This window comes from Gambusia affinis, linkage group LG07 (assembly GCF_019740435.1).
Source record: "Gambusia affinis linkage group LG07, SWU_Gaff_1.0, whole genome shotgun sequence".
Taxonomy (NCBI): Eukaryota; Metazoa; Chordata; class Actinopteri; order Cyprinodontiformes; family Poeciliidae; genus Gambusia; species Gambusia affinis.
In genome coordinates this window covers 10,674,736-10,688,765 of record NC_057874.1, presented here as the reverse complement: position 1 = coordinate 10,688,765, position 14,030 = coordinate 10,674,736, and the positions used below count along the sequence as shown (strand labels likewise).

The following is a 14,030-nucleotide window of genomic DNA, read 5'->3' as shown; positions in this document are numbered from 1 at the left end:
GCAAGGGAACACAAAACTTATTGCGAAGGAACGCAAAGGAAATTTTTTCCCCACGTCTCCAAGGGGGCGCCGCAAAACTGTGCAAGTTGAAAAGAATGACTAAGAACAATATTCAGCTGAATTCACTTAACTTGAACAAGAAGCTTTTTTAGTTATTAGATTAGATGTAATTTAAAGAGGTCAATGTTTGTTGTGCATCATAAGTTCCTTCAGCAAAGAGAAACTCAGCAGCGAGTAAATTAATTTTCCGTCACATGTTGTTTTGAACTCAAAATTTGTGTCATGTACTAGAGAATCTTGAGGTTTGTTGTGTCTGTTTGGACATTAAAGCTGCATGACAGTGATCGATGAAAACAACAGTCACTGAGGACAAACGGTAACTTGGACACAGACAGCTGAAGGACGTTTGATGAACCGGCAGGAGGGGGAGACGTCGACAGGCAGCAAACCGTCTTCTCTGTTTCTCTGAGTTTCACTCACTCTGACCCTGACGAGTCTCCGTCCACCGTCCCCGCCTTGATGCTCAGCGCCACGCCGTTCAGCTGCTCCGGCAGGCGGGACTTTGGCGGGCCGGCTCGGGTCTCGCTGGAGGAGGATTCCTGCGGCGACGGCGCGACGGGCGTTCCTTCACGGGGCTCACTGTGGACGTGATGGACGCTGTTCCGTTCCACGATGGGAGAAAGCTGCTTCTTCTTTAGGATCCCTGCATGAAGGTCCGAGGTACGGGAGTCCCAAAGTGACAAAATTCAGTTAATAAGTGATTCATTCACTAACTTATTACTTTGATCTGTCAAAGTTAATTTTAAGTGAGAAGCAAATTAATTGAAAGTGTGCTATGATTTAAAAAAAATATTTCAATCAATTCACACGAACATAAAAAAACATATATTACTATTTATTATTTTATGGCCACTTTAAGGAAGTTCAAATGTGCCACATTCAATTAACTAAATAAATATTATTATTTACTATTTCATAATATTTTTACAGGTGATCTCTAAAAAATGTTAAATGTACAAGTAGTTAAATACTCAATAATTTGAGTAATTTTAATTGTATGTATGCATGTTAAATTATGTATTTAAAGACAGACCCATGTAAGTATATATATAATATGGACATATAAATATTTTAAAACATGTATTTAGTATTTATTATGTACTAAATGCATAAGTAATAATATTTTAACAAACACATGCATATTTCAATAAATCATTTTTACATCTAATTTGTTTTTATAAAATTGTTTGAACATTTAAATATTTATGGATATATTTGTTTACTCATTTATCATTTCTAGTTTATTTTAATGATTAAATATATAAATGTTTGTTTACTTGTTTATTCATTGAATTGTAAGACTATTCATTCAGCAAATGAATAACTAAATGCTGACCATATCATTATTTTATTAGATATTATGCACATTTTTCACATGTAAATAATTGGATCATAGTTTATTTTTCATTGTGTTTATTGCCAAATTGGTTCTAACTTTAATTAGTTTTACTGACATTTATTATAATTTCTGATTTATTTATTTATGACATAGTAGCACTTTTGTCATTCCATAGAATCGGATTTATCTCTGATCTCAGTATAGCTAACATTTGATTGGCTGTAATTTTCAGGGCTTGCCTCTGTGCGGATGGGCGCTGATGTTTGGAAATGCAGGCAGCAGCACCGTCATGCAGTCCTGGGACCGGTCGTCTGCTCGCATGCTGCGACCCAGAATTGGTTGGGCTGACTCTGGACTGCTCATCTTCGATCCCTCGCCACCGCCAAGCTCACCGTCACTCACTGCTGCTGAGCGATTCACAGGCCAGAGCATCGGACCTAAACTGTTGTCTGAAAAACGGAGGGAGGAAAATTTAATTTAGTTCATAAAGTAAAAAAAAAAAAAAAAAACTACAACGTAACAGAACAATGGCTGAGAAACGCAGCACGTAGGGGTCACCAGGTCTCTGCAGCAGCCATCAGAGGCTAGCTACATAAAAATCAGCTACGTAGGAGGCGTGTCCTCATGTCACAAACGCAATCATGTGGAGTTTGTTCAATTCTGCTGGAGCGGAGGTGAAAGGAGACAAAGTTCAAAGATCCCTTAGCATGGCTGCTGTCTTTCTACACAATTTTGCTTGATTCTCATTTCTCTTCTCTGCGCCCTCTGGGATTTCTCTCATTGAAGTGGATTCCTCTGGTAGATTTTCAACCGGGTCAATCAGCAATTCACATGGTGGACTGTCACGGCATGGCGACCGCTTTCACAAATATGTCAAAAACCTATTTTTGTTACATGGTGCAGCTTTAACAGCCGTTCAGATCAGCTCTTCTCTTTTTGCAGTGGAGGATGGCATCTTCCGGTAAGCTTCATAGTGCGAAACTGGTGCTTTTCATGCAAAACGGACAAACATTAGCGATTGGGTAAAACCTAGAGCTTCAATGCAGTCCTCGCCTCCAGGTGAACAATCGTTTCTGAACAGTTGAGGCTTCAGATCCTCTGGATGAGGCAAACAGTGTCGGAGCAGTGGCTGGTTTTACCCGGCCAAAGTTCTTTCTCTCTATTTGGGATTTTTTTACCCCCCACAAAAATCATAACCAAACACAAGGGTGGAAACCTGAAATATTCCCAGTGTGATCTGGCTCTTTACCCTGTGGTTGAGGTCTCTTAGTCCCGTTAGACGCCAAGTTTTCCCAGCATTCCTCTGGTGGGAGCGGACCCTCCTCATCCTCGCTGTCAGAGGAGTGTGTGGAGGTGTAGGATCCGCTCTGGTCGTCCTCCAGGGACAGGTCGCTGTCTGAGTCCGTGTCATGCTCTGCTGTGCGAACAGACAGGGCGTTAGGTGAAGCCTGGAGGTGAAACCTGTGTTGGTGAGGAGGATGGAAGACGATACCGTCCAGACGCTCCTTCGTCTCGTGGAAGAGCGACGTCTGGTCGTTCAGAGCCACGTGAGCCTGGCTGTTGTTCAGTCCGTCCTCCCTGAAGGAAGACAGAACAGCTCACCGTCACTCCACCATCCTCATCATCATCACCACACAGCCGCCTCTGAAACGTCGCCCTCACCGGAGGGCAAACGGGACGTAGCTCTGCTGGCTCTTTCCGCTCTGCATGGTGCCATTCAGAGACACGCTGGAGTCTCCAAAGGGAAGGTGGTACAACCTGCCGTCCACGTAGCTGCTGTTGCCTTTGTAGCTCTGGAACCAAAGACAGAAAAGGTTTTACAGCAATGAAATGACTGGAACATAGAGATGGAAGACCTGCTGACTTATTCACAGCTAATAACTGATTATTTAAACACATAGGGACAAAAAACGGTGTTGAATTGTTTTAACTTTAAGGATTATTTTATGTAGACAACCTGAGAAGATGTAGTAAATAACATGAAGTCATTGGTAATGAAGGTTCTTATCTGTTCAGAAATGGAAAGCCAAGATGCATCTGTCTTTTTTTCAGGGTTACCAAACAGTTCTCATGTTTGACTTCCTGGCTGCTTGAGACTCAAGTTTCTGATTTCAGGGTTTGTAAAGAAAATTTCTTATGAGTAAATATCAGAAATCACTTTGAATTCACAGGAGAGGTTTCTACAGGGATCAGCCTTTAAATACAGAACCTACAATATGTGAATAACAAAAAATAGAGAGAGAAAAATGAAACAAACAAACAAAACTAGCCTGGTAGGAAACCTGCAGTCTAATTAGAAATCTGGACTATTTGTAACTAAAGCACAAAGTGTTAATATATTTACTGATAAATTAAGGAGAATCATGTTAAAGGTTCTTCCTCTGTGTTTGTGGTGAGTAACTCACCGAAGCTTTAGATTTGATCAAGTGATCGGGCCGTTTTCTGCTGCAGCAGTACTTCATGGCCTTCCTCGCCTCCTTATTGAAGACGATGCGGAAAAAGAAAACAAACGGACCCTGCAACACAAAAACAGGAAACAAAACAGAAACGGAACATGAAGGGCAGAGATCAGTGGATGGTGACAGGACTCTGCAGTCGTTAGCAGCAGCGATCGAGGCTGAGGTCTCACCTGCACACAGTTGAAACCTGCAAACAGGTAATGGAAGACAATCACGTCGCTGTTGACGGAGAGCAGAGCCAGGAAACACGTGACGGAAACCAGGAAAAGGACGCCGCCGGCGGTCTTCAGGCCCGAGCTGCAGGATAAAAACCACACAGAGAAGGACAGAAGAAGTTAGTTCACGGATCTGAAGCGTGAAAGCTGATGACGAGCTCCTTCTGGTCTATTGATCACCTGTTATCCAAAATGTGAATTTTGGCAATAAGTTAATGTTTCAAACTGAGCCGTTTCAAAACCAGCTGGCACTGCTACTCGCCTAGCAGACCCAGCCTGTTACCTAGCAACCCCAGTGAAGCCCAACGCGTAACCTAGCAACCCCAGTGAAGCCCAGCCCGTTACCTAGCAACCCAAGGGGAGCTCGAGTACATTTGGTTTTACAATGGCTGCTAGAAGAAACAAGTCTTTCTTTGTTGAATTACCATCCAGGAACGACGTGCTGAATTCTTGTTGATTGTGCAGAAGGCTCTGCTAATGCTTATCAAACATGTACTGTTGCATAATTGAACATCTGTTTGCAGCCAGTTTCCTGTGTGAATGTAAACGTTGAGTTTGGGGGCGTGGCCAGCAGCAGCTGCATAAGATTTAAAGTGACAGGACGCCCTAAAACAGTCCAATCTGTTTTAGGATCTCACAATAGGAAGAACTGACCAGAGTAAAACATCACTAACTAAAAATTATTTTGTGCAAAAAAAATTAATGAACATGTTCTGATTAGCCCATAGATCTAGGCTAATAAATCATCTTTAGAGATGTTTAATGACTGAGTTTGGATACTCACACTCGGGGATCTTTCTTCTCGATGCTGTGGTGTCTCAGTGTGCAGGAGGCTCTGGACGACAGGATGTACAGGAAGATGTTCATCTGCAGACAAAACACCAGACATCTCACACCTGTAAGGCTAAACAACACATTTAATCTGATAAATTTAATCTAATAAAAACAAGTCGACAAACTCTGCCAACATGACTTCTTTAACAATAAATTCAGTCAGACCGCCTGTCCTTTGAGCGGGGACTCACCGACACCGCCAGGGCGATCGGTCCAGCGAAGCTCCAGATCAGCGTGTCGAACATGGACAGCCAGCAGAAGTCGGGGTTACCGTAGCCTTCAGGGTCCAATCCCACCGCCAAACCTGGAGATTACGCCACAAACCACAGGCTCGACAACTAAACGCTGCAGGACATTTTTAATTTTAGGACACAGTAGTGCACCAGGGATTTATTTGAACAGTATTGTAGATATGAAGTTTGTCAAAATGTGTTTATTTATTCAGTCATTTTATTTTGTTTAGTCTTCTTGGTTTACTATATGCGCCACTTTGGAAAGCTGAAAAATACTTTCTCTGACAGAACTACTTCCTATTTCTGTTCACACTGGAGGGGTGTGACTGCGTAACAATCCAAAACACCCGATCTCAATAAAATACAGAGTCAGTGCTGCCAGTACGACACGGATTTCATTACCTTTGATTTAACTTTGATTTATTAACAAACATCTGACCTTCAGGTGTTTCTTATAGTTTTCTTTTTAATTATGTAGTTGAAACCTAAGACAAAATTTGGGCAAAGTTTATGCAAAATACTTCGTAACATATTAACAAGACAAAGAGAAAGAATAGAAAAAACTGATTTGTGTGTTTCCTTAAATAAAAATCTTTTTTGAGGTAGAGTTGAGTTGAAATTTAAAGTATTAATCTTACCATGTTAGTATTATAACATATATTATTGATCATTTGGACCAATGCCATCATCTCTATTTCACACCATCACAACCTCACATTTGACTCAAACTGGAAGAGGTTAAATCAAGTCTTTTGACCCATAATGTCAGACACATTATTTTCCTTCAAATGGGAACATGAGGAAGACCCAGACCGGTGATGAAGGCTGGGACGCCCCATCCGATCAGGTAGTAGAACCTCATGGGTCCATAGTTGATGTCTCGGACTTCGCTGATCATGCGGTAGATGTGGAGGCCTTCCAGGAAGAGCCAGGAGAAGGAGCAGAGGTAGAAGAAGTGCAGCAGTATGGCGAAGACTGTGCAGAGGAACTGCAGGACAGAAGGACAGACTGAACCACAGAGGAACCTTTGATGTCAAACATATCAGAATACTTTAAATTAGACAATCTGTGGATTATTGTGCCATTTAAAATCTCAGCTGTCACAGGATTTGCCAGTGCATCTTTATAACCTAAAATACCTCCACTTGCAAAGGCCACACCAATGTATCTCTAACCTTGTTCCATTAAAATATTTGGATCAACCTGCTGCTGAGAAGCTTAGGGTTTAGAGTGATGGGAAAATCTGGGAATGGAAACCAGTGGAAAAACTTCCACAATTGGGACAAAAAAGCAGGAAAAGTGAGAGGAGAGAAGAAGAGACAGGCTAAGTGGTTTACCGGGTTGTCAGCCTGGTTGATTCCCAGGATGAAGATGAGCTGAGACAGAAAGAGAGCGCTGGCTCCATTGTTGATTATACTCGTCTTGTTGCACTGCATGGCTCTCAGGGACACGAGGAAGACGGAGGTGAGGAAGAGGAAGCCCAGCGTCACGCCAGCCGTGCTCCACGTCAGGACTTTGATGGGCAGGATCTCTCCGTTCTGGTGCAAACATCACTTATTTAGCACACAGCTGCAGCCAGGCTGCTGCTGATCGGAGAGCTGACCCACCTCCCTCCTGGAGACGTCCATCAGCACCGCAAAGCTGGTCATGTGGTAACACTGGCAGCTGATGTGGGAGCCGTTCCTGAAAACCACCTCGCAGCCTTTCGCCGACCAGCCGCCGCTTCCCCCTCTGAAACACAACCAGGCATCATGAGAGGAGCGCGGCGCCGCCCTGCCGGTCCATCACGCCGAGCGGCCTCGCACTCACAGGATGGTGTGGTTCCAGAACACGCAGATGGGCTTAGAGCGCTCCTCGGTGGTGACCAGGCGAAACTGCACCGTGATGGGCTTGTCCAGCGCGTGCTGCAGCAGCTCCTCGTTGTCGTGCACTGTGATGCTGACCACCGGCGTGTTGATGACCGGACGCTTCGGCACGCTGCCGCAAAGTAAGTCAAAATCAGAACACGGAAAACACTTATCTGTCGACACAGCGGCTGGATCCAAATTGTTATGACCATAAGCAATATAAAACTTATGAAAAAGTGTGGTTTTATAAGTAAATTAAATATTAACTGATGCAATGATTTTACCTACATGAGAAGCCGATCTTACACACCGAATTTATTTACAAAGGTAAATAAATCAACCACTGTCCTCTTTGATTATTTATTTAAAACAAAATCCTTTATCTTGCTGAAAAGTTACTTGTAAGTTAGTTTTATCTTAATTTAAGTGTACTGAGATATTTGCATTAGAAACAGCCCAAAAATTCTTGGTAAAACTTTGTGTTTTTGCAGTGTAACTTGCCGCATGCACATCGAAAGTTAATTTGTACATGGCATCTAAATTCAATCATCTGAATTTCCACATTTCAAACAATCAATGAGTTCATTCAGGTTTTTGTTTCACATCCATAATGCAGCCTTCCTCCGTTTCCTCCTCTACATCCACATCAAATATTTACAGTAATAAACTTTAAAAGCCTTTTGATTTGACGGGACAGAGCTTCGTCTCACCGCAGACTCCTCTTGTCCGGGTCGTAGCTCTCGGGCAGGAGCGACGCCAGGCTGTGGAAGATGATCACGCTGGCCACCGCGTCCGGCTGGCTGTTGTCCGGGTGTCGCCTCTTCCTGTTAGCCGAGCGGTTCCCCTGCGAGGACTCTGGGAAAACGTCCAGATGTCTGTGGCCCCTGCTGTCCAGGGGCGGCTGGAAGACCGAATCGGGGAGAGTGACGGCCGTCTCCTGGTCTGCGGGACGCGGGCCCCTCAGGGACTGGTACCGCGGCAGCCTGGCTCCGGCAAAGTTCGTCTTTCTCAGGCGGTCAACAGAGATGACTGCAGAACCGGACGGAAGATGAGGAAACGTCAAAAAGTCCGCCTCAAATAGATCAGATTTTATATAATGTATCTCTGCTTGACATGACCTAAATATGTCAAGTTCATCTAAAGAAATATCAAGTTTCCAAGGACACAAAGCGCTGAGCAAATTAAAATGATATATTATTTAAATAATGAATGTGATTTTTTTAAAAACCCACACACATAATCACAACAGCTGTGAGGTATAAATATTAGATATTGGAGTTTTACTAGGAAAATGTGCATTATTAATGTTTTCTTGTTTGCTCACTAAAAGGAACAGAAGAATCTGCACAGATTTCTAATTTTAGTAAGTGAAATAACCAAACAATTTAAACTTGTTTGAATAGAGTTCACAAATTATTAACATTAATAATTTCTAAATATTTATAAGAATATTAATAGTGGGGCACTGAGACCAGGATAGTGAAAAATTTAGGGGGTAAAACTTAAAAAAATATAAAAACACAAGAAAGAAATTCTGTAATTTTTTTAACTTAGTATTTATTTAATTATTTACTGAGTTTTCATGTTTTTACATGTCATAATCATGACTCTCTGATTGGCCAGTGGTGGACAGCAATTTTCAAGAAGGGGCCATGCCCCCCTCCTCCCCTCCTTAGAGACGCCATTGAAAATAAAAACTAAAGTAAATAAATATACGTTTTTCTGTTGCATCTTAACCATCCTCACCTATGTTAGGCGTGACGATGGTGAAGGGGCTCAGGTAGGTCTTCCTCATGTTCTGAGCCAGCGTGTTGGCGTAATCCTCGTAGTGCCGCAGCAGCGCCGCCGAGCCGCCCTCCGAGTGCTGGATCAGCTCCCAGTGCGCCTTCGTTTCTGGAGCCAGGACGCTGCTGCCCACCGCGATCAGGTTCTGTCAAAACGCAGAATCAATACTTCAGACTCACAGCGATATAAAGTCTCTGCTGTTGCTTTCCTTCAAGTTTTGCTTTACAGAGTTTCTGTGAGATTCGCCGTTCACCTCGGTGAAGTGGACGTCCTGCGTGGCTGTGAGGTTGAAGCCCTGCTGGTTGATCTCGTGCTGCAGCAGGAGCTGAGAGAGGCGGTACGCCACCTTGACATCGCTGCCGTAGAACGTCTCTGTGTGGGCCGTGGCGTTGGCCAGCAGGGCGGCGGTCTGCTGAACGCGCCCAGAATCGAGGAGCGATGTGTTGCGCTGCAGCTTTTCTGACTGGAGGAGGGGAAATCAGACTCAAATATTCAGTCACTTCTACCTTTTATTTATGCATTGGTCTAGTTTAAGATTGCTTGATTTTTTTTCTCTGCTACGACCAGGAAGTGACCTGTTAGTGATTCTTTTAAAAAATATATTAGATTCATGATGAGTGCATGTAAAAATGATAATCAGAGTTTCCTCTCGGAAATTCACCCCAATTTTAGTTCAGTTTCACTTTATTTTAGTAAATTATCAACACTACAAACAGAAAACAAAACAAAAAAATACTTCTTCACAAACCCAGAATTTACCAAAAAAGGAATAGGCTGGAACTCTTTTGCTGTCTCAGAGTCTGGTTTTGATTTTGAAAGCCAGTTGTCGTTTTGATTGTCAAAACTTTGCGTTTATCATGCAAAGCCTAAATATGAAACAATGACATCTGTGGTGGTAAGGTGACTTTGAGCAGATCTTCACTAACTTCATTATACATAAACACTACGATGTCGCTGAATGATTGAGAGAGCATGAAAGAAAAGAAAGAACATTTCCTTTTGTAATATCTGTGTTTTTATTTTTGCATTTGAGTTTCTTCTGCTTCTAAAAACAGCCAAAAATAAAAAAATAAAACACCCCGACATTTTCTGGTAATAATTTAAGGCTGTAGGGAAATGGGCCGTTTCGAAAACCTCTTGATCATGAAGTCATATCTGACGACACTGTGCCGTTACCTAGCAACTCCAGCAAACCTCAGCCCGTTACCTAGCAACCCAAGCGGAACTTGAGCACATGTTGACTTTCCATTCAGAAAAAAACTTGCTAAATTCACTTCTGCTTTTCAAAGATGTACAGTTGTATAACTGTGTATCTGTTTGCAATTGGGCTGGAAAAAAAAATGTTTTTTTAAGATTTAACTTCCAGAGTGACGATAACCCACCTAAGAACAGCCATCTTGTTTAACAAGTGTGTTTAAAAACTTCTCTTTATTTCAGTTTTCAATTTAGGTCAACTCATAGAGAGATTGAAATAACAGCCAAAATGATTTCTGCCATTTGTAACTTTAGGGGGAAAAACTTGGTGAAAATGAGAAACTGAATTTGGTATTTAAAAAATAGGACATTTTATTTTAAAGCTCTAGTTTGCAGCCATTTTTATGTGTGAGTGTAAACATTGAGTTGGACGGTGAGACCAGCAGCAGCTTATTTTGACTTAATGTGACAAAAAAACCCTGAAATGTTTTATTCTGAAAAAGGCTCAAAATAGGAGGAACTGGTCAGACTGAAATCTAATTATCTAAGAATCATTTTGTGCAAGAAATGTTTTGTATCTGTCCTAAGCTGTCCTGTATGTTTTTCTACTGCAGATTGTATTGATTACATCTGGTTGTTGATGCACAGATGTAATTATTTCATGCCTCCGTCACGCTCTGAAATAAGATTGGGTGTAGTTTAGTTGGGAGGAGCTACACACCAAGGCCTTGAGCTTGCTGAAGGTGACGGAGGTGCAGTTGAAGAGGTTGGGAGGAAGCCAGCCCTTGTGCTCGTCACAGTGGCGGATTGCTGTTCCTGGGAACGCGGACACAAAGTCGTCACAGTGGAGCTGAGCCAGGAGAAGCCTTCAGGCTGAGTTCATGTATTGCCATTATTTTATGATAATTTGATGAGGTGCCAAAAACCCATCATACCAACACTTCCCCTGGGACAGGGAACGGCTGCAGGGAGACCAAACTTAGTCCTGGGCCACCATATCCCCGCCTCGATGGCCTGCGGGCAGCTGTCATAGATTACTGCGAGAGAAGGAGCACCGAGGAGAGAAAACGTGAGACATTTTTTTATTATTTATGTAACTTTTATAAAATACAGAGCTGTTCCATTCAGACCTTCACAGCCGTTGGCAGAAACCTCAGCGAACGGGTTGTCACAGCGATCACACTGACGCCCGATGACGCCAGGCTTGCACTGACATTGGCCGCTCTCTCTGTCGCAGGCCCTGGAGAACGAGCCCACGGGGTAGCAGTCGCACAGCAGGCAGGTGTCGCTGCCCTCGGGACGGTAGTGGTTGTCCTGGACAAGGAGACGGAGAGACACGTTGCTGAGGAACGGCACCTTCGCTTTTCTGTGCCGGCAAAAATGTCGGGCTAAGAGACGGCATCGTGCAACAGCTGAGATGCTGGTGAGTGTTTCGGTGCGGGTCAAACTGGGGAATAAAATCACTTTACAGAATCTACAAGATGTCACTGTTATTATTTTTCAGGTCAAAGCAACACAAGGCTTTCAGGGCTCCTACACATTTATAAGGAGGCTCTTTAATCTCTCAATTGGATCCTGATTGGTTCAGTGATCTAATGATCCGTGACTAGATGACGGGTATTCAGGCTGCGAAGGTGGATGTTTGCACTGGTTAGCATTCAGGACTGAAACTATTCATAGTGATGAATTGATTATTTAAATAATCATCCACTAATTTAGCAATCAACTAATAGTTAACTTGACCATGCAGACTCTAGAAAAAGGTCATTTCCTGGAAGAACAACAGCCTCAGAGCAGATGTTACACTAAAACTGTGCAAAAATTATTTTGTACTTGAGATGAAAAAAAAACCCAACATATTTTTCTGTAAATATCTTCCAAAACATCATCCATCCATCCATTTTCTGTTCATCCTTGTCCCTAATGGGGTCGGGAGGGTTGCTGGTGTTTATCTCACCCTGGACAGGTCGCCAGTCTCAAAACATCTTCCCCCAAATCAAATAAAGAACATCTTCGTTCATCCTCTGCTTCTTGACGCACCTTTTCTATCCACTTATCAATCGGTTAATCCAAAAATTAAACAACAGATCAGTCAGCATTGATGCTAAGCAGATAGGACCAAAGTATTTATCTGCAGATGCATCGTTTGCTACAAAAGATCAAGTGTTTTATTTCCTGTTATTTTCTGTAACAATATAAAAGATATTTTTATTCTATTTCATTAAAAGTTGTGGAATGATTATGTTCGATCATCAACTCCTTATTATAATTATTGCTCCCTTTTGTTTTGCCGAGTTTCTTTAGACGTTACTCTACACAGCTCTGTTTTCTCTTTGCATTTGGGTGAAGATGAATAATTCAGGTTTTCAGACTCACCTTACAGCGACACTCGCCGCTCGTTTTGTTGCAGTCAGAATCGAACCCTCGGTCAGTGGGACAGTTGCAGGGCCCACAGGTCTTATGACCCCACCAACCTCTGGGACACGGCAGGTCAGTCCTGCAGAAAAACACAGGCCGTTTATTTTAAATGTTCACAAATTAGACGATCCAGAACAACAGCTGCTGTTGAGCAGAACTATGGCCGGCCGCACTCAGTGTATTCAGATCTTCAGGTCAAATGACGTTTATATTTCTTATGATAATTTCAGTTTATTGGGGTTTACTTACAAGTAAAAATATGTACAGGATGGCAATTTAGAGGTTGGAAACTCTCATGCATAGGAATTTGTAATATTAGAGACGATACTAAGTCCCTATAAAAATAAATATGAATATTCAATTGTTTATTAGACAGTTAATGAGATTTGGGTTGTGGCGATGCAGGAGGAGGTCGGACAGTTTTATTCTTTGTATTGTTTTTATTTTTGAAGTAAATAACAATATCAAGAGGGTCCAATGCTTTTTGTCATCCAGTGGATTACAAGAGGAAATATGGAAGGTGTCAATATTATGGCTTCATTAATTAGGAACCCAGACGTACTTTTTCTCACAGTATCGGCCAAAATAATTCCTGGGACAGTCGCAGACGTAGCCGCGGGCGGCGCTCGGCTTCCTTGTGCACGTAGCTGCGTGTTCGCAGGGGTTCAGAGAGCACGCTTCAGTGCAGTTGGTGCCATAGTAACCTGCAGAGAAATACAGCCAATGACGATGAGCTGGAGCCATGAAGCGATCGCAGTCTGTGCAGGGACTGACCGCTGAGGCAGGTGCAGGAGTAGCTGTCCCAGTCGTCACTGCAGAAGCTGTCGGCAGGACAGGGGCTGGAGCTGCAGGGGTCCGGCAGGCTGCAGCCCGGCTCCACGTTCACCTTCCTCGCCACGGATAAGCTCAGGGCGCCACCGACACGCAGACCCTGGGAGGAAGTGAGGGACCGCACTTATGCTATGCAGTTTTATGAAGCATGTGTGTCACTGTGGAACAGTTTGAATCAGAAAAATGCAACACGTGGGATCCTCCTTCAGCGCAGTAAGTAAAAATGTTTCTTTTTTGATGTGTTTAAAACATCGGCTTTGACTGTCATCCTATTAGCTTTCACTGATTCTCTTTGAAAACATCTGGAAGATGTTAGAAAAATGTAATATTTTCACAACAATAACTCCCAAAGCTACGGTGGAATATTAGGGGCCAGACTAAGACAAATAATAAGTAAATAAGTCAAAATAAAGTTGAATAAATATGTGAAAATAGTAGTAATGATACAAAATAAAGTCAAAATATTATCAGAATAAAGTTTGCATTTTACGATAAGACCAACACACACAAAAAAATATTAGAATGAGGAATACTGAGCATTTTGTAAAGTTATGCTTTATTGGTTTTACAAATAGGACATGCTTAATCTTTTAAGACATCAAACTAAATGATCATCAGTAGCAGGACTTCAAAACTATTGTGAACTGATTCTCTTTGATTGAAATCATCAGCTGAGGAATGTCCACTAACTGATGTTTGGTGCTGGGCAGAAAGGATTTATCAGATTAATTGTGATGATTCGATTACTGAAATAATTATCAACAAATTTACTAACAGATTACCGTATTTTCGGACTACAAGGCGCTACTTTCCCC

The 14,030-nt window shown here is 42.4% G+C and overlaps 1 protein-coding gene across 5 annotated transcripts in view; it reads right to left on the bottom strand.

Moving 5' to 3' along the window:
* Nucleotides 1–14,030, bottom strand: part of celsr2 (cadherin, EGF LAG seven-pass G-type receptor 2) — a 78,446-nt gene that overhangs the window by 3,553 nt on the left and 60,863 nt on the right. For 3 of the 5 annotated variants that reach the window (XM_044123183.1, XM_044123186.1, XM_044123187.1), the window contains exons 12-33: nt 13,159–13,315; nt 12,947–13,088; nt 12,343–12,463; nt 11,097–11,280; nt 10,902–11,003; nt 10,688–10,782; nt 9,026–9,235; nt 8,734–8,917; nt 7,698–8,016; nt 6,950–7,117; nt 6,748–6,871; nt 6,478–6,678; nt 5,954–6,128; nt 5,099–5,211; nt 4,858–4,940; nt 4,029–4,155; nt 3,805–3,915; nt 3,062–3,192; nt 2,892–2,977; nt 2,649–2,816; nt 1,639–1,848; nt 481–703 (exon numbers count right to left, since the gene is read on the bottom strand). In XM_044123183.1, the coding sequence (XP_043979118.1) occupies nt 481–703; nt 1,639–1,848; nt 2,649–2,816; nt 2,892–2,977; nt 3,062–3,192; nt 3,805–3,915; nt 4,029–4,155; nt 4,858–4,940; nt 5,099–5,211; nt 5,954–6,128; nt 6,478–6,678; nt 6,748–6,871; nt 6,950–7,117; nt 7,698–8,016; nt 8,734–8,917; nt 9,026–9,235; nt 10,688–10,782; nt 10,902–11,003; nt 11,097–11,280; nt 12,343–12,463; nt 12,947–13,088; nt 13,159–13,315 (3,434 nt within the window). Of the gene's footprint in view, nt 1–480; nt 704–1,638; nt 1,849–2,648; nt 2,978–3,061; nt 3,193–3,804; nt 3,916–4,028; nt 4,156–4,857; nt 4,941–5,098; nt 5,212–5,953; nt 6,129–6,477; nt 6,679–6,747; nt 6,872–6,949; nt 7,118–7,697; nt 8,017–8,733; nt 8,918–9,025; nt 9,236–10,687; nt 10,783–10,901; nt 11,004–11,096; nt 11,281–12,342; nt 12,464–12,946; nt 13,089–13,158; nt 13,316–14,030 lie in introns of all 5 variants that reach the window. The other 2 variants (XM_044123184.1, XM_044123182.1) reach the window with 2 other exon arrangements.